This window comes from Amphiprion ocellaris, chromosome 9 (assembly GCF_022539595.1).
Source record: "Amphiprion ocellaris isolate individual 3 ecotype Okinawa chromosome 9, ASM2253959v1, whole genome shotgun sequence".
NCBI classification, from domain to species: domain Eukaryota; kingdom Metazoa; phylum Chordata; class Actinopteri; family Pomacentridae; genus Amphiprion; species Amphiprion ocellaris.
This window is the reverse complement of record NC_072774.1, coordinates 23,958,744-23,980,616: the sequence shown is the minus strand read 5'-3', so window position 1 is coordinate 23,980,616 and position 21,873 is coordinate 23,958,744. Positions and strand designations below refer to the sequence as shown.

Below are 21,873 nucleotides of genomic sequence, written 5' to 3'. Positions count from 1 at the left end.
ACACTTCCACATGGAACCACACACTATTTGTGACTATTGTGTTGTTTTATAGAACACATTTGTCTGATAAAAACTATTTTACTCGTCAGTCAACAGTATGAACTGGTGGTTTATCCTCAGATAGCTGAAGCTAAACCAATGATTTGAGTTGATGCAACAATTTTTCTTGTTTCTTGCCACTTTATCCCACAATTATAGGAAATGGTGAACGCCCACCAATCACAGAACTAGATCACATATAGTATATGGAAGAGGGACACAACCACCAAAGTAAAATGAATGCAATGCTCAAGTGCCTTAAACCTGCATTCTTCCAAACAGCCAGCAGGGGGCGATCTTCTAGTTGCAAAGCAGCAGTCCGCCTTTCAGGAAATGACCCCACTTCTGCTTTAATTTAGTATCTTAGTAACCTTTTTCCTATTGACTTTATGAATGCAGTTGCAAGTTTTGAGCCTCCTGTAATACAAAATGGTGTTCATTTTGTAAATTGTGGTCCATTTTAGAGTAAAATAGATCCTTTACTGCAGAGATATGTTCTGTTCGATGGATCTCCATACATAGTGTCCTCAGATTTTTCAGTCAGATCAGATTTCATGTTTCCAGTTTCTAAAGAGCAAGACAACAATGACCAAATTCTACACCCAAGGCTTTAAAGTGGTCGTGGTTGCTATGTCGATCTTTAACAAGAAACTCTATATAAGTTATGTCTGTTGGAACCATTGGTGGATCAGAACAGGCACAGATTTCCCACATGACACTTTATCTTCCACTCAATCCCAGGGATCATGTGCAGAAGTGCTGTCAAACCAGAAGGTTGGCTTTAGTTGTAAAAGTTTATGTTTAGATATAAAACTTTATGGTTAGTTTAGGTATGAAGTTGAAAAAGTTCCAGTTATGTTGATATCTGAGAAGGACGGGGTTAGTTTAAGGTTTGGCAATAAAAGATTTTCTATGTGGGCAGGACGTTGGTGTCTACCATAGTTACAGTTGGACCCATAAAAATGATAAGTGAGTAGGGAAATAGCTCAATTACTGATTTATGTCATGGGTTTAAGAGTTGGAAAAACCTTTAAGGTCCAGGATTGTTGAGCTGAATCTCAGGACATGGGACCTAAAAACTACACTTCCCAGAATGCACTGGTAGCAGCAAGGAGATACCTGACACCTGGTGCTTGACACCTGATCAATGAGCACTGATTTAGAGCACCTGGGAAGGACTGGGGGAAGCTCAGTCAGTCAGGCAAAAAATCTTCAGAAAAGAGCCACGAGGAAAGAACAAAGAAGATCCAAGTCCGCTCATGGATTCAGTCCAAAGATGCCAATGGTTGGTGAAATGTTTATTTGCTTTCTTGGTGATTTGAAATGTTTCTTGATATGGCCAAGTTTATGTTAACTGCTCACTGTATGATTGGTTGATTTAAATGGTTAAGTGACTAACATGTCAACTTTTTGGTTCTGTGTTTGATGTCTTTAAAGGTTTGCAACCTATTGAAATACTATGACCAACCAACTAGAAGGAAAATAAAAGTTTGAGTTGGAAATTTAAATTGAGTTGTCCTCGCATCCTTTGGAGGGAAAGAGGTGGACTTGAAAAGGATACACTGTGAATTATGTTCTTCATATCACACATTTCAGATCACCAGCAGCAGTGAGTGTTGTGAAACATATTTTCCCACAGGAGAGTGGCAGTTTGCAGTATTTTAAATTAATTTTGACCTGATTTAGACTCATCATACATACATACATATATGCATACATATACAACACTCTGTATGTTTAGCTATCATGTACCAACACTGCAGAAACACAACCTTAGAAAACACCACACAGTAAATCTTTTAGAACCCACAACTACAGTTTGGAATAACACTGTCTTCTTACGAAAGGTCAACATTAAACTCACATGCTCAAAAATACTTGAGAGGTAATTAAAAGTGTATTTGGACAAAGTAATTAATGCCAGCTCAGAACAGTTTTGGATATTTGACGCTGGAAATACATTTCATTTGATAGTGCCTATAAACCCCGACCTTGGAAATTTTCACCTTTTATTGCATTTGAACATGAATCACGGTCAGTTTAGCTTGGCTTTTTTGACAAGAATTTACCAACAAAAACTTCATGTCAATATAAAAATGTATTTCTACAAAGTAATGTCAATTCATTTTTTTAAAAAAATCAAATAAGTGATTCTAAAAGTGTTCACCCCTTTTAAAGTGACTCGCCTAATTGGACTGAATTCTTTGGTCTTCATCATAGGTGCTTTTCCCCTTCTGGAGCTGGGAGTCATAACCAGCTCACAACAGCAATAATCTCATTGAGGGACCTGCATCACTGCTGCAAATACGTGAAAAGCTGCTGGAAGGGCAGTTGGTGCTAGAAATCCCACAGCTGTTAATGGATCATCTGAGAGCAGCAGAGACCGTCCATGCAATAACTGTTGTCTGTTCTTCATCGGTCAAAGCTTTATGGGTGACAAAGAGAAAGACACTGTTGAAAAAATCTGGACTAGAGTTCACCAGAAATCTGACACCAAACACTGCACTTCATCACAAACACACCCTCCATACCCTGAAGCATGGTGGTGGTGGCATCATGATGTAGGGATGTTTCTCAGCAGCAGGTCCTGGAAGACTTGTAAAGGTGGAGGGTAAAATTAATGCAGCAAAGTCTTGAGAAATCCTGGAGGACAGCCTGATGCAGCCTGAAGAGAAGTGAGACTTGGAGAAGATTTGTTTTCCATCAAGAGAATGAGGCAAAGCAAACAGCCAAAACTACACAGAAATGGTTTAAAGACAACAAGGTGAATGTTTTGGAGGCCGAGTCAGAGTCCAGACTCAGTCCAACTGAGAACTAGTGTCTGGACATGAAAAGAGCTGTTCAACAGTTTTCCTTCTTGTTAAAAAAGCCAAATTAATCTGACCATGATTCAATGTTAAAAATCAATAAAAGTGGAAGACTTCCAAAGGTGTGAACAAGTGTAAGTGTGAAATCAGGTGAGCTTAAATTTTTATTCAACTTTCTGAGCATCAAACTACTTTCTGAAGGACTCGGGACATCACAATCGTTACATTCTGTCAGAGATTATTATGAGGAAATGGGCATTAAATGTAAGAAAAAGGGACAATAAGCGTGTTCGGAGTGGTGAAACTGACCCATGAAGTTGAGTGAAGGCTTTAGAATGAGCGTATCACAGTTCTATTGTGTTCCCATATTCTGAGGAAATATGAAAAGATCAGATACGTAGATACTCATATGACTAAGCGTGTTAAAACCAAGTCTTTTTGCTAAATCTGCAGTTTTCACACTGTACACACCATCCAGTGACTCACTCTCTGACTCTTCAAAGGGTAAAGATGACTTTTCATACACACTAAATACGTATTTTTCACAGTTTCAACAACCAACTAGGGGAAAATTATCAAAAACCATAATTTGCTCCGTCATATCTCACTCATCTTAACATGATGATGACACGTGTACGCATGCAAGTGACACTTTACTGGAAACTTTAGAACAAGGACTTTTTCAAAGTTGTGCAAAAGCAGATATTTCCTTAAAGCGTTTTATAATTGTATCACTTTAAAAGCTCTGAGACGTGATTTGTAAGGTGTTACTGTCACATTTTAGGTAAATATAAATTTTATGTTTCAAATTACTGTTAATTAATTTTCAAAAAAAATGTTTAAAGTGCAAGGATGGCATTGTTGAGATGACTGTAAACCTCACATAATTCAGAGAGTGACAGCATCTGTGGACATTTCTTTATGACCCAATATCGTAAAGCTCAACCATTTATTTTTAATTGTATGGAATTTAATAATTAACCAAAATCACCAGACTGATGATGCTGTGTCTCATATTCTCTACCTGACAGCAGGACAGGAATTGTGGGGGGAGCTAACACAGGAATTAGCCTACGTGTTGTATTTGCAGTTTCATATTAGAGATTTCCAGAACATGTGGGTGTCAAATCTGATGAAGTCACAGAAAAGAGGGAACGAAAAACTGATTTAGCATCAGTCTACCTGATCAGAAACTATCCAAATAATGTTTGTTCTGTTACTTAATAACACACAACCCTGATCCTATACTTCCTACATGCCCTACAGGCTTCCATCTACTCCATCTACTGTCCATTATTCCACTTCCCTGCAGGGGGGAAGTACTTTGACATTTTCAGCTTCTTTTTTTTTTTTTTTTTTTTATAGTTCTATAAGTTCTCACCGCCCACACACAGAGGGAGTAATAGTATAATAAGCACCACCCTGCTGTCATTAGAAATTACATCTCCTTGGCGGATGTGACAGCATCATGAACATGGTGAGTTCTGTTCTGTGTGTTCTGTATGTGTGGGATGAAATCTATAATGAAATATACTACACAATATGGACACTGGTAAAGTTATTATTATAAGATACTATTTTTTTAAAAAGTATGTAAATTCTGAAACAATAAATCAGTAGAGAATTAACCTTACAATATAAAAATAATTAAAGAAATTATGTAAATGCATAAAGAAATGTTTGTTTGATTTACCAAATGGAAAATGATCTAAAACTTCATCCCTCTAATCAGGGATTTATAGCTAATGCAGTTTATCTTACAACTGATGCATCACCTTTATTTTTTAGACGTAACAGGTGCATCTACTGTTTGGTGCAACAGTCATGAGGCTTTAATTAGAGATTTATTTGGGTTTCAGTCATTTTGGAAGTTATCATTATTATTGTTGTTGTTGTTAGTACTCCAAGGAGTCAATAGCTGTCATATGAGATAATAAAATAGATTTTTCTCTCTCTCTCAGCATCAAAATGCAGTTGAAAAGAATATATATATATATATATATATATATATATATATATATATATATATATATATATATATATATATATATATATATATATTTTTTTTTTTTTTTTTTTTTTTTTTTTAAATTCATTATTAACAGTGGCAGCATCAATTCTAAAACAAATTCTGTGTTCTGGATATCTTCTGATTGTTTAAATCAAGATCCATGCAACGTCCAAGAAAATATTAAAACACAGACACTTTTTGCCTCATTCGCATTAAATATAGCAGCAGATTTTCCGTCTGAGGCTTCGAGAAACCAAGAAATTTGGTATTAAATTCCACTAAATTCCAACCTGTGCATCTTGCTACCAGTTTCTGTTTAGTTTTAGTTTCCCCGATCAGTGACTCACTTCCACAGAGCTGCTCTATTTCACTCCAGGCTGCTGTATTTAGTCACATGACATTTTCACTTCTGGTTCTGTAGTAGTACTGGAGCAGCTGTAGTAGTACTAGTAGTAAATCTCCCAGTACTCAGCAGTATTCCTGCTCCTCTCTGCAGCTTCTCCTCCCCGCGCTGCTGCTGCTGCTCTCCGGCCTCCGCACTGCATCGGCGGACGAACCGGTTCCCACCTACCAGCACCGGGACCCTGTTACCGGGGAAACGCTCACCTGCACCAAGTGTCCACCGGGGACCCACATGGCCGCGCACTGCACCGCCAGCACACCCACGCAGTGCGCGCCCTGCAGGCCGGACTACTTCACGGCGCTGTGGAACTACCTGCCCAGGTGTCTCTACTGCAACAACTTCTGCAATGGAAACCAGGAGGTGGAGACCGAGTGCTCCCCGACCACCAACCGGGTGTGCCGCTGCCAGCAGGGCTTCTACGGGCTGGACGACTTCTGCATGCCACACTCGCAGTGCGGCCCCGGGCACGGTGTTCTAACCAAAGGTAGGCGGTCCCGAAGAGGGACGGAAGTGTCCTGTTTGTCCTAGATGTGGATTTAGTGGAACCTGTGCATCTTTACGCATCAGTGAACCAAAGATTAATCATATTGTAGAAACCTTTATAAACTCACCCTTAAACCCTGTCTTTACTGAGAGTGGTAATTGGGTTTCAAAATAAAGGTCCACTAGGTGCAGAGCAACTCCCAAGAGTGGTGTGCTGAGAAAAAATATTTTAACAGGTTTAAACTAATTTTTAAAAACAGTTTGCTGTCATTTTACAATTTTTTCCTGTTATGTTGATTTACAGCTAATAATAACTAGCATTATTACAGAATAATGTATTTATCTGAAAATTAACGTTAACAAAAGCGGACCGAAATTGTCCACACCGATAAATTGCACATTTAAAATATGTTTAAATCATTATTTTACAAATATTTGCTGTTATTTGAACGGAAATTACGTACACTAAAGACTGAAAAATGACAAATCATTTTATAAATTGACATATTTTTCTTAAATTGCAGATAATGTCTAGTAATATCAGAGAAAAAAAGCATGACTTTACATGTGTTTTTAAAAAAAAAAAACAGTACAAAACTTTACATGATTTTCACATCAAAAATTTGTATTTTTACAAAAAGTTATTAGTTGCTTTACAATGAGTTATAGGAAAATTACAGTTTTAATGTATTTAAATCAGGCAGAAATTAATATTTTTTACAGATATATGCTGTTATTTTAAAGAAATGTAGGTATTCTGAGGACTAGAATAGTAAATATTGAAAATAGATTTTGTGGGGTGTTTATTTGATTTTGTTGGGGTTTTTTGTTAAATTACACATAGTATTTGTTAAATCACAGAAAAATGTATTGATTTACACGTTGCTGTAAATAAATAAATTAAATTAAATTAAATTATAAAAATGTATATAATGTCCACGGAAAAAAAAATCTGTATTTTTACAAAAAAATGTACCATATGTGACCCTGTATTGTATTTGAATCAGTAAAAAATGGAATGATTTTACAGATATTTGTTGGCGTTCTCTATTTTTTAAATTCTTCTTTTTTTTTTTTTTTTACTGTTTTTCTTAAACAGTATAATATTCCACCATTCTTTTATATATTTTTCTGGCACCCTTGCTATCAGTTTATTTTTTTATTTTTTTTTTTACCGCTTTTTTAACATTGCAGTAACTCAGAATGCTTTGTGCTCCTCTCTTAGGTACGTTGCAGACAGACACTGTTTGTGCGAGATGTTCTGATGGTTATTTTTCCACCTCGTTCTCTGCGCTGGATTCATGCATCAAACATCAGGAATGTACAAACGAAAAGATTGAGCTCCTCGGTGGATCAGCAGATCAGGACACCATGTGTGGCACCTGTGAGGAACTTGCAAACGGAGGTGAGTCCTGTGACCAGTGATCTTAACAGATCAATACTCTGTTTTAGGTTTCATGAGAGTCTAACTGTCACACTTTGCTTCTCAGGTGAGACCTTCAGGACTTTCCTCTCAGGGTTCTTTACGTTGCACAAGATGCGTGTCGGAAAAATGAAGAAATTTGTTGCCAGGTGAGCAAACTCTTCCCTTCCTTACTTTTCCTGCCTGTTTTCAACTCTCCATCCACTCAAATTAAACCTTAATCCTTCCCCTACAACAGGCACATCAGGTCAGCGGAGGAGAGGCCCATCCAGGACACGACCAAACAGAGAGGTCCTCTGCTGGATCAGATCAGAGTCTGGCTGTCCAAGGCTCCAGAGGAGGAGCTGAGGAAGCTGCCTCAGATGCTGAAGGATTCCCAGCTCGGTTCTATGGCGGAAAAACTGCAGACGAGATTGAGTGAGATCAAGCAGCAAAGTCCAAACTGTACTTTATTTGTAGTTTAAGATGCACTTTGAAAGACTACAGAGTCCGCAGCACATATGCTAGTATGACAAATACCTCTTTTTGGATTCAGAATGCGTTACGGCAGCATCTTTTGGCATCATTTGTCTGTTTATTTAGAGTATATTGAAATGTTTTATAGAAGCAATGTTTACAAAATTTGTTTACATGTCCTGCTCAGAAGCAGTGACACATGAGCGACATTACCGATAGTGAGTTTGGTGACAGCTACTGACAAAATGTGTAAATAAATTTTATACGAAATGAAGGTTGTGATGAACTAGATGTTAAATTATATTGCCTATTGGTACTGCCATACCTGTGTTTGGTGTATGTTGGACTGTACTTCAAAAGTGGAGGAATCTTTCCAAATAAAGCTGAAAATATGCAAAAGTCTTTGGCATCACTGTCATATTTTAAAAATATATATAAACACAAACTTGTTCTTTACACAAAAATGAGCAATAGATAAATATGAAATGGAAAAAGCTCTGTAAAATTGCAGGATATCAAACTGAAAGATTTTCCTTTTCATGGTGAGGAGCATGTTATTTAAGATGTTTTTATAAGTGGTTCTGTTTAATTTGTAATTCACAAAGATCACCACACGGTGTCGTTCTGCTCTCTTTAACTGTGTTAACACTGTCAACTAAAACCCAACATGTAGGTGAAAGTCAGAGATTCTGAAGGAGATTATTACCTTTCTTGAGGGCAATCTAGTGATAGAAAACACAATATATGATTAAATGAGAACATGAATGTGGGTCAGTTCAAATAAAGACAAAGTTAAACTTACAGGTCAGACATGGCCGTTGCCAGGAAAAGACCTGAATCATCTCAGGCTTGACCAGGAAGAACCTCCCTGACAGAGTTTATTCCAGAAAGTGGGCTTATTAAAGCTCTTAAAAACCCAAGTTGAGGGAAACTCTGAGTTTCCCAGAAACAGAAGTGTCCCCGGCTGACTGTGGGTCAGTTAATGTGGTGATTGTGACTCCTGCAGAGTATCTGGGGACTGCGTTTCACTTCCTCTTTCTTATGGTCATCTACAGTTGAATATTTGAATATTTAAACACGGTCAGATTCCAGCATTTCATCACCCTTTAAGGGAATTCAGCAGAAACGTAATGATGTCAAATCATTTCAGCTTTTACTGATATAAACAAAAAAGCCATCTCAGGCCACATGCTGTGAGCAAGACTTTATGATATTACATTACAGAGAGAAACCCAACAAACCAACTGAATCCCTCTCAGTAAGTTCTTTGTCGGGAACAAAAACTCTTTTTTACAGGAAAAACCAGACAAAAAGCAGGTAAGAGAGCAATAAGAAGTGGAAGGTTGGTGAGGAGTCAGTGAAACCTACAGAGAGGACAAAAAAGACTAAAAGATCAGGGACATGTAGTGGTGTTATATAAAAGTATAGAAGCAGAGGAGAGGAGAGGTTCATCATGGGAAGTCTGCAGTTTGATCCTGTAGCTGCAAAACTAAGGAACCGGGGTCTCCTGAGGCAGCATTAACCAAGTTTAATCCTAAAAGTGAAGATGGTTCAGTATCTGGCTGCTGGATGATATTTTACAGACTTATTCCTTCACTCAGACTCTGTCTCTGCTGCTGCTGCTGCTGCTGCTGTGTTTTTTTTAATAGAAAAATGTGAATTTGTCACATTTTATTTCCAGTTCCAGAGGATTAATACAGAGGCTCCGCTTCTTTTTTAGGATACCGTTGCCATGGTGAACCAGCTCCATTAATTATGTCTTTTTTTCATTCACGGGAACTTTGACAACGTTTTTTTGGGACACTGGCTGAAAAACATCTACTAAGCATCACATTTTCACTACTTTTATTGCTTAAGGGTTTTTCCTTTCATTTGCCAAATTAAAGCCACAGCCTTGTGTCCAAACAACTCCATTTTTATCTAATTCAACCACAGAATTAATGATCAAAGGCTTCTTTCGTTGTCCAGCTGAAATTTTCTGTGTCTGTCTGGTGACTGTGGTCATTGGTACTTAAAAACACTTGGATTTGACCTTTTTCATCCATAGTGTATTAGAATGCTGTAGAACATGGACATTACCAGGAACATTTGGAATAGAATCAACAGCAAAATCCAGCACTGTTGGTCTTTTTCTCTTGATAACATTTTGAGTGCAATTACAAACTCTTATTGAATCTGTATAAATATAAATCCATACTTATATTCTTCCAGTTGCATCTGTACATGTAATAGATGGACAAGTCTTTCCCAGGTTATACATCAATGAAGTTTAATAGTACACAGGCTGCTTTAAAAACACAAAACAAACAATGTCAAGAGCAAAGTTCCCTGTAATTTTTCCTGAGTGTGAGCAAACACACAAACTCCCTGAGCGTTCCTTGGACCACTGTGAGCAACATCAGACATGTGCACTGTGGTCACACCAGCATCACATCCATTCAAGTTACATGGTTCATTAAAAGAATCAAATTACAGCATTTACATTTCTGTTAAAACACTTTGTCAACAGGAGCCAGTTGAAGGCTGCAGTGATTTTAGTGACACTACAATGTATAAGAGTGAAGTTATTGAATATTTGTCTCTCTTTACTGTTGCAGCGGTTTTGCAAATTGCAGACGGACCCTGTTCACTCCATAGACACCAATGTTATTCCTGTAGCTTGAAAGACAGCTACTTTTGATAAAACTGGGCTTGTAGCACATTGTCTGCCTTGCAACAATGGGAAAGAGGCACCGTTTATGTTTTGACAACCTATATCTAATGAGTTATTGATGCTGGAAGTCCGAATCTGTGAATATCTTTCCAACTTTACTGAACTTGGGGCCACTACCACCTAAGGAGTGATATATTTAATTTTGAAAAAAACATTTAGCCATATTTAAAGCTTTAAGTGCTTTATTAACATGAAACTAAAAATTTTGTATTGTTTTATTATCACAGGTTCTGTCTGAAAAGAGGTGGCATCATTTTAAACAGTGAAATCAAACTAACAAAATGTAATGACCAACCAGTGAACAATACTGGATTCTGTAAAAACATAAACAACTTTTTTTTTCTTAAATCTAAATCTTATCTTAACACAGTTAATGTATTAACTTATTTATGTGTGTATGCATGTATTTATTGATTTATTTAGTACTGTTAACATATCAGAGTTCTGAGTGAGTTTTTCTTAAGATAGGCAAAGGCCATTTATTGATTACATATAGGCTCTTAAATGTTTATTAAAAACTAAAAAGCATTTAAAAAAAAAACAACTTAGGCATTTATTGAGTGACTAAAATACTGTAGAGTACAGACCACATCAGCATGATTATAAGCATCCTCTGGTAAATGAACAACCAGATACTGATGTCTCTCACCATATGGACTTCAGGAGATGACTGGGGGATGATAAACTGTGACCTACTGGTTGGATTCTCTCTGTTCTCACGTTTCTTACATGTTTGTCCCCTGACAGCCGGGTCCTAATGTTTTTTGAGCAACACACCATACTATGACGTTTTTACAATGATGGTTCTACTATGGAACCAGTTTGACATGTTCAGGTGTTCTTTGTGTGAAAACTCAGAGATTTCAGGTATCAGAAGGTGGTTTTCAACTTTCTTTATTAACTTTCTGCTTCAACTTTAAACTAAATTTCCTTCACTAACCCAGCCCTCTGGACTTCCAGTAAGCTGTGTTCCTATTGGCTGTCCAGGTGGCTGATTGGTGTTATCAGGAACACCTGAGCAGCTTGGTGTTATCAGGAACACCTGGGCAGCTCAGTGTCTTCCTGCTTTATTTAGCTGCAGACAAACATTTCCTCTGCTTCTCTTCACCACTGAACCGGGTTTGGCTCCATTGCTTTAGTCTGTTCTTTAGGCGTTGGCTTGCAGCTTCCAGCAGTAAAATCATCTTTAATGTGTTTCTTGGTGTGTTTTAGGGCTTTGTACTGGATAGTTGTCTTGGTAAATGTGGTTCTTTAGCCACAGTTAGCACATGGTGCTAATGTGTGCAGTGATTAGTGGATTTGGTGCAGCTGAGTTGTGTCTTTATCTTGGCTGTAGTGAGTCTTTAGAGGTTTTTGGTCAGACACATTCTGTATTCTTGTTTGTGAACCAGCATTGGTTGTCCAGAAGGTGAGAGTTCCTGTCCTGATTCTCTGTTCTCAGAGGTTCTCTGGTAGGCTGCAGGAGACTTTAGCGTTTGGGTTGTGCTAGTTTGGTTTTTGTATGGTTTCATTTGGAGGACTATCTTGAGGCCCCTCCATGTGGTTTAGTGAGGTTTTCTGGAACAGTTCTACAAAGCAACCTGCAGCAGAAGAGACTTTGAGAGTTTTTAGGAAGTTCTGGAGACCAGACTTTAGAGCAGCAGAAACATTTGTCAGCAGTTTGAGCAGGAGAAGGTGAGCTTCAGAGTAGAAATTAGATGGAAACCTTCTTGACCCGTGTGGTGAGGTCCTGTACCAAGAGTTTGAGCAGGTTGTGAAGAGTCTGTAGTTCTTTGGTCTGAAAGCACAAGAAGAGTCAACTCATTAAAGGAGAAAACAGGAGATATTGTTGGTTCTTCTGTCGCTCTGCAGTTTCCTTAGACTGAATATCAAGTTTATATTTTAAATGATTTCCCATGTGAGCCCAAGAATACTTCAATAAACTCCCTCCATCCCCTGGACACAAAATATTTTATTACCATGTTAAATGTTTTTTTTTTTCCCCGTTTTTTTTTTTTTTTAATGTTTTTGAGTTTTAATCATAGTTTTAGCATAGTTTTTTCTCTTTGCTTGTTTAGTTTTGTCATCAGTGTAAAAGGTGCTAAACAAATAAAGTTGAATTGATAAACTGAATAATTGACTGACTCATGATTGTGACAACAGAAGTATTTTCATTGTGATTTAAGGGTTTATTTCATTTTTAAGGTTGGGGTTAAAATCTTGACAGAAAAAGAAGATTAAAGAAATAAACTACATAACAAAAAGCAATTAAATCAAAGGAAAAAAAATTAATACAATAAAACTTTTAAAAAGTTTTATTATTAAAAAGATTTAAGAAATTTAAGATGTAATTTTCTAATTAAACATTTAATTTTTTAATTAAATGTTTTGTTTTTTTAAAGGTTTAATAATCTAATTAAATGTTTTGCATTTTTTTAAATGTTTAACATTCTTCTTGTTTAATTTTATTTTTTAAATGTTTAATTTTGGAAAATATTTTATCTGTAATTTTTAATATTTGTATTTAAAAAATTTTGTTTCATTTCATAATGACATGTATTGTATCTTGTTGAATTATCTAATTCAATATTTTGTCTGTTTAATAGAGTTAAACATTAAATACAATTAAATTATATATACATATACCACCTTTTAATGTTTAGTTTTCTTTTTCATTTCATACTTCATTGTATTTTCTGTTTAATTCCTATTTGAAGTTTTATTGTCTTTAAGATGTAATTTTCTAATTAAACATTTAATTTTGTAATTAAATGTTTTGTCTTTTTAAAGGTTTAATGATCTAATTAAATGTTTTGCAGTTTTTAAAATGTTTAATAGTGTTCTTGTTTAATTGTATTTTTTTTTTAAATGTTTAATGATGGAAAGTATTTCATCTGTAATTTGTAATATTTGTATATTAAAAATTTTGTTTAATTTCATACTGACATGTATTGTATCGTGTTGAATTATCTCATTCGATATTTTGTCTGTTTAATATAATTTAATGTAATTTAATGTTTATCTCTATTAAACAGACAAAATATCGAATGAGATAATTCAACACGATACAATACATGTCAGTATGAAATTAAACAAAATTTTTAATATACAAATATTACAAATTACAGATGAAATACTTTCCATCATTAAACATTTAAAAAAAAAATACAATTAAACAAGAACACTATTAAACATTTTAAAAACTGCAAAACATTTAATTAGATCATTAAACCTTTAAAAAGATGAAACATGAGTGCCCGTATAGCTCAACGGGTTAAGTGGCTGACCCATGTACAGGTGCTGGTCCCCGATGTAGCGTCTCGGGTTCGATTCCCGCTTGCGGCGATTTGCTGCAAGTCTTCCACTAACTCTTTTCCCCCCTTTCCTGTCTGTCTCTCACTACGCCTATCCAATAAAAAGCTGAAAAAGGCCAAAAAAGACACAACATTTAATTAAAGAATTAAATGTTTAATTAGAAAATTACATCTTAAAGACAATAAAACTTCAAACAAGAATTACACAGAAAATACAATGAAGCATTTAAAAAGAAAATTAAACATTAAAAGGTGGTAAAACATTTAAAAAGAAAAACCTTAAAGATTTAATCGAAACATTAAATACTGGGAAAGAAAAAGAAACTCAAACAAGTCGATAAAACATTTGAAAAAACAATTAAACATTAAAAGACAAAACATTTGGAAATCAAATCAGACATTAGAAAGGAATCAAAGGTGAGAAAAGAGCAAAACTAAACGTTTGAGAAGAATCAAACTAAAGACAAAACATTTGAAAAGACACCAGTTAGACTTTAGAAGATCAAATTAAACAGAAGAGACAATAAAACGATCAAAAAGAGCAAAAAAAGATAAAAGCCTTAAAGCGTTTTCTAGTCTGAAACGAAAGCATCAAGTTGTTTCTTCAAACATTTCCTCTTTCTATGTTCTTGGTTTGATTGTGGACAGATTTACTAAGAACTCATTTCAGAAAACTGCTTTCCAGATAAAGTCTGCTAGTAGTTGAAGGCATTTATCAAACTAATGTTACCTTCTGATCTCCACAAACTTTACTGTTCAGTGAAGAGAATCAAAGTTTGTTGAGGATTTCTCAAAAACCCACAGGTGAAGGTCTGAGAAGAACTCAGATGGATGGTCTAAATGTGAAATCAAGACTCACGGTCACAAGTTTTAAGGTTTCTGTTAACCAGAAAGTTCAAACTAACAGAGAAGTACTGAGAAACTTTTAAAATTTCAGTCCTCAGACTGTCTGAAGGTTCAAACTAACAGGGAACTACTGAAGAACTTTTAGGTTTTCAGTCCTCAGACTGTCTGAAGGTTCAAACTAACAGAGAACTACTCAAGAACTTCTAAGATTTCAGTCCTCAGACTGTGTGAAGGTTCAAACTAACAGAGAACTACTCAGGAACTTAGAAGATATCAGTCCTTGGACTGTCTGGAAGTTCAATCTAACAGAGAACTACTGTGGGACTTAGAAAATTTCAGCCCTCAGACTGTGTGAAAGCTCAGGTCCTGAGGACTCGGGAGGTCTGGAGGCTTTGAAAGTCTTGGAACTGAGGGTTCAACCCTCCAGCACAAAGGCTGAAGTCCAACCTCCTGAGAAAAACGGTCGAGTCGAGACTCAAGTTAAAAAAAACTCAAAAATGGCAAAAAAATAGATGATAAATGCGCAAAAAAAAGAAGAATTAGTATCTGAGTGAGTAGCTCAGGGGGTTAGAAGAGAGACTACCAAGTGAAAGGTAGTAGGTTCAAGACCCACCACTGGCATTTTTCTTTGTCAGGATTTTGATAAAATTTAAGAAGGGTCTGGTCTTGAACCAGCAACCTGCAGCTCTACAGGTAAACCCTTAACTCATTGAGCTACAGATCAGATGAAAAGAAATTTCGTCGTCCCTTTGGCATCGTAGTTAATAAAGTGACCACATGGGTGGAGCCAAGGCGGAGTCAGGGTAGAGAGTAGGCGGGGAGGTGGGTGGCAGCCTCCCCCCTCTACAGACCTGATCGTGAACACCGTCGACACCCACCTGAGGGAGACGCTGCCTAAGATCTCAAGGCTGCTTGGTCGTGGTCTTTCTGGCACGTACTCTTCCAAGATGAGCCGGGAAGTTTAACACTGATGGAATGACACCAGGTCTAAGCCGACAAACTTCCAATTCCTCCTCAACCCATAGTCTCTGGGAAAACTACATGGAGTCAGAAAAGTAGACAGAGAAGTAATTAAGTCTGTACACAACATATTAAAAAGAAATCATGCTAATAAATTAAGTACAAATAACCGAATTCGCCAATATACTGGAGACCAGAGCTATTTAATTTGATAAGTATAACCTTGTTTAGTAACATTTCAATTATTTGAGAGCAGTCCTAAAGAAAGATTTTCTGTGCGCGGAGACCGTGTCAGCAGTGCGCAATTGCGCACGCGCGCAGCTTAGAGGGAACAGTGGTCAAGAGGTATGAATTACTTTGCACGTTGCATTATTGAAACTTGTGAAAAAAAAAACTGTTAAAATCAATTATCACACAATGTCTCACAGTGTCTTGACATATTTTTTTCGCTTGTTTGGGTAATTTTCAGGGAGAAACAACTTATTGGAGAGAAAATAATTCAGTGTAAATACTGAGTTTCCTGTGATTTGAACCATTAATGATATGCAGGTCAGTTCCACGGTGTGACCGGAACCCGGAGGGCCGCTAGGGGTCCCTGCTGTCCAGGAACCGGCTCCTTATTTCTTCCTGGCACCGGCGCCGCGCCCCCTCCTGCCTCTCCGCCCCGGCAGCGCAGCGGCTCCCCGGCTGCCGCATCACGGAGCGGGGAGGAGCCCCGGAGCCTCCATTGGCAGCTGCTGCAGCACCGACAGCTTTACGGTAGCTGATGAACGTGTAGGAAGCTCCTTTCATCCCCGGTGCGCTCCGCGACCCGCCGGTTTCATCATGCTTCTGAGGAGACTGTAGCTTCCAGTCTGCGTAAAAACCCAGAAACCTGCAGAGCCAGAGATGCGTCCGGAGCACCGCGGAGACACAGACTGGACCGAGCGGCAGGAGAGGAGCATGTAACCGGGAGAAACGCACCGGCGGCGGCGGAGGCTCCACCTGACTCTCCCTCCCTGTTTCCTGCAGGATCTTCCTCTGATCTGCTTCTTCTGGATGCGGTGACCGGATTCTAGCGGCGTGTGGGATTTTTATCTTCAGCTAAAATGAGCGAGGAGGCGTCGGAGGTTCCCAAAGAGCTCCTGGGTAAGAATAGATCCGAACAACCCGAATCCTGCAGGATCCACCACAGTCCATGTGCTGCTCTGCAAGTTTGTACTGGCAATTATACAAATATCCATTATGTTCCTTTAATGCAGTCAAACTTCTTGTGCTCAGATGCAGCTCTTGTGTTGCTGTGTTTTTATTATTATTCATTTTATAATAACCAAACACATCTCTTTCAAACATCCAGTATTTCTGCTCCATAATCAGGATTTCCATTCTGCTGGACTGTACGTGTTTGAGCTGCAGTGAAGCCTGAAGCTGTTTATCCTACAGACTCTATGTTCATGTGGTGTGAATAGTTCAGATGTGAGTGGTCAGAATGTGCTCAGGTTTTATTTTCCATCCTGGACTTTCTGTTCTCAGGATCCTTATTTGTCTTGATGGTGAACAAACCTTCAGACTCCTGTTTTGTTTGTCTGCAGCTCGGAGTCTCTTTGTTTGGGAATTTCTGACACCTCAGTGTGATGTTGGATCACTTTAAGCTCCTTCTTCATTACAGCAGCCAATGTGCTGTTTGGGTGCATTTATTATTCTAAGAGACACAAAGAGAAATGAGCTTATAGGAAAATGTTGCCTCACTGAGTCAGAACACTTGAAGTTTGAATCATTTATAGCGTTGCACCTTAACGCGCCCATCGTGTGTTATTTTCTGTGTTGTTTGAGCTCTTATTACAGTTTAGAAGCCAGCAGAGTTTAAAGTGTATCCCTGTGGTCAGTGTGATGTGGGTTTGTACAGTTAAACAGCTTCATGCCTCACCTTTGATTCAACTCCACATGTTTATACTCACTGCTGCAGTATTTTAGGCACATTCAGGTCCGAAAATTTTAACATAAAGTGTCCCCACAAAGACTGGGATGGAAATGTGAAATGCAGCATTTATTTGGGTTTATTGTGGTGGATCCACTGCTGGTTCGCTAGAGAGGTTCAACATGGTAGCGTCTATTTTCTGCACAGAATATTATTTGTTTTTTGTCTTGTGGCTGCACAAAGTCTTCAGGTTGTCATTTGGTTTCATTGGAAATATAAACATATAACCTTATGGGAGCTGCAAGCAAGCTGTTTGTTAGAGAAACAAAGCATCTTAAATAAGAAGAAGCTGTAATTCCACAACCAATCACACTCTGCACAGAATATAGGAAGGCAAGATGCTGTAACATAGCATACAGAAAGATGTATGTATAGATACGTATACTCTAAAATCGTAAATTAGATGAGTAAAATACTAACAACCCCCAAGGACCCATCTGCATTCACAAAAAAAAAAAACACCATTAGATGGAGGGATGCAAGCATTTTTTTAAAGCATTAATGATTAATGAAATCAGAATAGAACGTTTAAAAAAAAAAAGTCAAAATTTTCTAATTCTGATTCCCTAAAACTGAATATTTTCTGATCTATTTGCTCCTCTGGACATTAAACTGAAACTTTTGGTTGTGGACAAAACAAGACAACATTTTTTTTAAAAACCATTTTCTGACATTTTATAAACCAAACGACTAATCAAAAAATAATTGACAGAGGAAATAATGGTCAGTTGCAGCTCTGTCTCTAAATGAATGATTAGCTCACTGACACTGTATGTTCTAAATGGACTGCAGTGTTTAATTAGAAGATTTTTAATGGAGAACTCTAGCTTCCTCTCAGACCTTTTCACGTCTCATCGGTAGTTTTCCTGAATTCTGTTGACTCACTGACTCGACTCTGCACACATAACGTCTACAATTGAGTTTGCTGTGACCCTGTCATGAGTTGTTGTCTGGATGAGGATAAAATCAGCTATTGTTGGAAACATTCACTGGTGCCTGTGATTCAGCATCATTCAGGATCATCCAGTAGCAATATCTTCTTTTCTTTGCTGAGTTATAGTGTGTTACGATGTGCTCATTGTGATATTCACATCCTATCTGCTTGGTCTTTGGAAACATTTTCTTTAAGGTTACACGACAAAAAAAAAAATGAGTGTGATTATCCATCACAGTTGATCAAAGCTGGATCAAAACAGACTAAACAGGAACTCTGTTGTTTCTTTTCACCTGAGGCTGAATGTGTGTTGATTTCTGACTGAGAACTAGTTTGTGTTGGTGAGAGAAATGTGTTGTAGAGAAACCTGTCAGGAAAAGATGGTCAAACACAAGAAGAGTTCAGAGCAGAACGCTGTGTTACTGGTGATAAATTTCATCAGTTTCTAACATTTTAAGCAACTGCGTTGTATTTTGGTGAGCTGAAGGATCCTTGTGTTGAGCTGATGGTCTTGGAAGTGAACTTGTGTTTATCCTGCTTGAACAAGTCAAACCGACTGCTGTGAAAAAGAGCCTTTTTTTCCTGGTTTCAAGCAGAAAACAACAACAAAAAAGAAGCTAAATTATTCATACCCATGTAAACTTCAATTTTAGTGAATTTTTTACCTGATCAATAGCTTTCTTCTGGCTGGAATAACATAAACAAGCTACTGAGGATGATACAACATAGACTATGTTCAGAGTGTTCTATTAAATTACAAATGATGATGCAGCAGTTCTCTGGCCAGCTTCTAGTCCTGACTAAAACTAAAGAATTCTCATCCAGCTTCACATTGTGGCTGCTCACAAGATGTTTTCAAGTGTTTTTTGAAGTGCCAGTGGCTGCAGTGCAAAGTGTGATCAGAAAGTACAAGAAGTTCCACACCGTGAAAAACCTCAAAGGTTGTAATGGGAACACAAAAGTGACCCATTCACTTGTAAGAATGGTAGTGTAAAGGGCCAGGAGGAATCCAAGGATGAGCAAACATCTCAAGTTAGACTATCCAACAAGTTGTGGACTTTCCAACAAGACAGCGACCTGAAACATGGAGCCAAAGTGGTGAGAAACAGTTTAAATAAATCAGTGTTATTTTAAAGAAGCTCAGGCAGAGACCAGACCTAAAACCCAACATGAATCTGTGGAGGAAACTGAAGACCAGAGTGATGGAAGGAACCTGGAGATGGTTGTCAAACAGGAGTTAACAATAAGCAATTTGTTAAGCTTGTTTGTTTTTTGAGATAGAAGACAAACTACTTCTCTCCAATTAGGCTGTTTATTTTCTAATATCAATGTCTCAAAAGAATCTTGTACAAGGATCGTTTCTGGTTGGAACAGCCTCCCAGAAAAGGATAAAGTCTGAAATGAACAGAACATTTTATACAGTTCGGTGAAATGTGATTGGTTATAGGACACAAACATATAATTCAAACATTGAAATGTGATTTGCTGAAGGTGGGGATAAACCGTGGTTTAGACTTAGTTCTCCCATTATTTTGTGCACAGATATGTCCATATCTCTTGGCACACGATTTATCCAATCCCCAGGAGCCACACTCTGTAAGAAGAACCCTCCTGCAAACCTTTTCCCACTTTCTACCAGTTTGTATTATTCCATTGTTAGTTGAGATGTGAAGTAGCCATTAGTGTTATCTCGTAGTGGATGCAAGTGTTCCTCAGGGAGGATTATAAACAACCTTGAGCGAGCAGTTTCAGGAAAATTAACTGTTACATTATAAGAAATCAGGAATGTGCTGTGTATCAAGCCCCAAGCTCTATCTTTGTTAGTGTGTGTACGTGTAGAAGAAGAAGCATTTTTTTTGTGAGCGGTTGTATCTTTCTAGCCTGACCTGTCTGTGTCCATCAGAGCTTCGAGTTAGAGCTTAGTTCCATCTCTTCCCTTTTAAAGGTCAAGCACAACTCATGGATTTGTTGCACATTAAATGGTTATTATTATCAATAATGTAACACTCATACGTAATATCAATTTTAGTGTTCAGCTAGCAGTACCTTAAAAAATAAATCCTAACAAATTATACCAATATTTCATTGCTATGGTGGCTCATGAAGGTGTCTCCAATGATCACAAATACAGTTTGGACATGGTATTATTAGCAAATATGTAAAAATAGCATGGAAAAAGTAATGTAATTCAATGTCTTACCATCTTTTGTCACTCTTTTACAGCATTTATAGCCAGAAGAAACCTTTTAGTTTAATAAAAATCCATTATATATTAAAATTTGGCAGGTTGTGAATAATTTGGGGCTAAATATATAAAAGAAACAGCCTTTCATAAGTGAGTCATCTTTAAATAAACATTTTAGCTTAAAACCGAGGACCTTCTGTGTGACCCCGTTAAGAACTGAATGTGTGTCGGCTGTGGGTCAGTAAATGTCTGAGCGACTTTACGAGCTTGTCGTTGTTTGTCAGAGATTTTATAAGACCGTAACTTTCTCATTCCCTTCATTACCTTTAGTACAAGTCCCGACTGAACCTCACACTGCTGGGTGGTAAAATATGCTCCTGTCACAGGTCAATAAATCAGCAGAAGAACTGAATTGGCAGAAACGTTATATATGGGAGTGTGTCAGGAGCTTTATTCTACATGAGACCAGAAGCTGCCCGACTCATTAAAGAACACGAGGACTCATTTAGAGCAGAAACCCACCAGCAGGAAGTGATGCTCACATCAGTGGAGGTTGTTGAGGAAGCTGTAGGCTGCAGAGGAATCATTCTGCTCACTGCCTAATTATTAGTTTCACTTTGATCTGATGATGATGTGAGGAAGCCTGCAGGCGAGGATTCGTTCAGACGCAGCAGCAGCAGAGACTGGATCATGTGTCTGTGAATGGAGGATGACCCAGTTCTCTATCTGTGGACACACTGGGTTTACTGGAAACAATCGATCTGGAAATTAGAACACACACTCAGCATTTAGACCTCTGTTCATGAACAAATTTGACAAAATCAAAAATATACATACAGTAATGCTAATACTTGCCGAGATGTGCTTTGACCATTTTCACCTCATATAGGCGCTTTTGGTTTCTGTCCACAAGCTTGTGGTTGTTCTGTCCATGTTCATGCTAATACATGGGATGAGATGGAAGAGTTTTGTGCAGCTATTTTCAATTAACAGAACCACATCTGCATACAGATGTGTTTATGTAAGCTAGCAGACCTAAATTTCACAAAATTTGATAAAAACTGTGTTGGATTTGAATCACAGACTCCATCTTTAATGTGGTGTTTATTTTCTTTTTCTTTTTTCAAGAAGATAATATCAAAAAAGAGTAAATTAAGATTGAGATTACATTGTTGATTAATCTGCTGATTATTTCTTTAATTATTCTGGTAGTTACTTGGTCTATAAAATGTCCTGATGAACCATCTTTGCTCACAGTCCAATCTGACTCATTTAATATTTCATATCTGCTGATACAGAATCCTGAACTGATCTTATTCTCCTACACAATAAGGTTACACAATACATTAAAGTTATTGGAATC

At 37.4% G+C, this 21,873-nt stretch overlaps 2 protein-coding genes across 7 annotated transcripts in view; both read left to right on the top strand.

Annotated features, from left to right (window-relative positions):
* Positions 1–101: 101 nt before the first annotated feature.
* On the top strand, positions 102–8,024 carry LOC111578979 (tumor necrosis factor receptor superfamily member 6B-like). 2 transcript variants are annotated; one of them, XM_055013299.1, is made up of 5 exons: positions 102–1,324; positions 5,354–5,744; positions 6,969–7,148; positions 7,234–7,315; positions 7,405–8,024. In XM_055013299.1, exons 1-5 carry the CDS (start codon positions 1,187–1,189, stop codon positions 7,628–7,630), a joined length of 1,017 nt encoding a protein of 338 aa, XP_054869274.1. In that variant the 5' UTR covers positions 102–1,186; the 3' UTR covers positions 7,631–8,024. The 2 variants fall into 2 exon arrangements, with proteins under 2 accessions (XP_054869274.1, XP_023141777.1); XM_023286009.3 differs by lacking the exon at positions 102–1,324 and adding an exon at positions 4,273–4,323.
* Positions 8,025–16,140: 8,116 nt separating this feature from the next.
* The window catches only part of LOC111578980 (F-actin-uncapping protein LRRC16A), a 90,684-nt gene continuing 84,951 nt past the window's right edge, over positions 16,141–21,873 (top strand). For 4 of the 5 annotated variants that reach the window (XM_023286014.3, XM_023286012.3, XM_023286013.3 and 1 more), the window contains exon 1: positions 16,142–16,562. In XM_023286014.3, coding sequence (XP_023141782.2) covers positions 16,523–16,562 — 40 coding nt within the window. In that variant the 5' untranslated portion in view covers positions 16,142–16,522. Of the gene's footprint in view, positions 16,563–21,873 lie in introns of all 5 variants that reach the window. The other variant, XM_023286011.3, reaches the window with a different exon arrangement.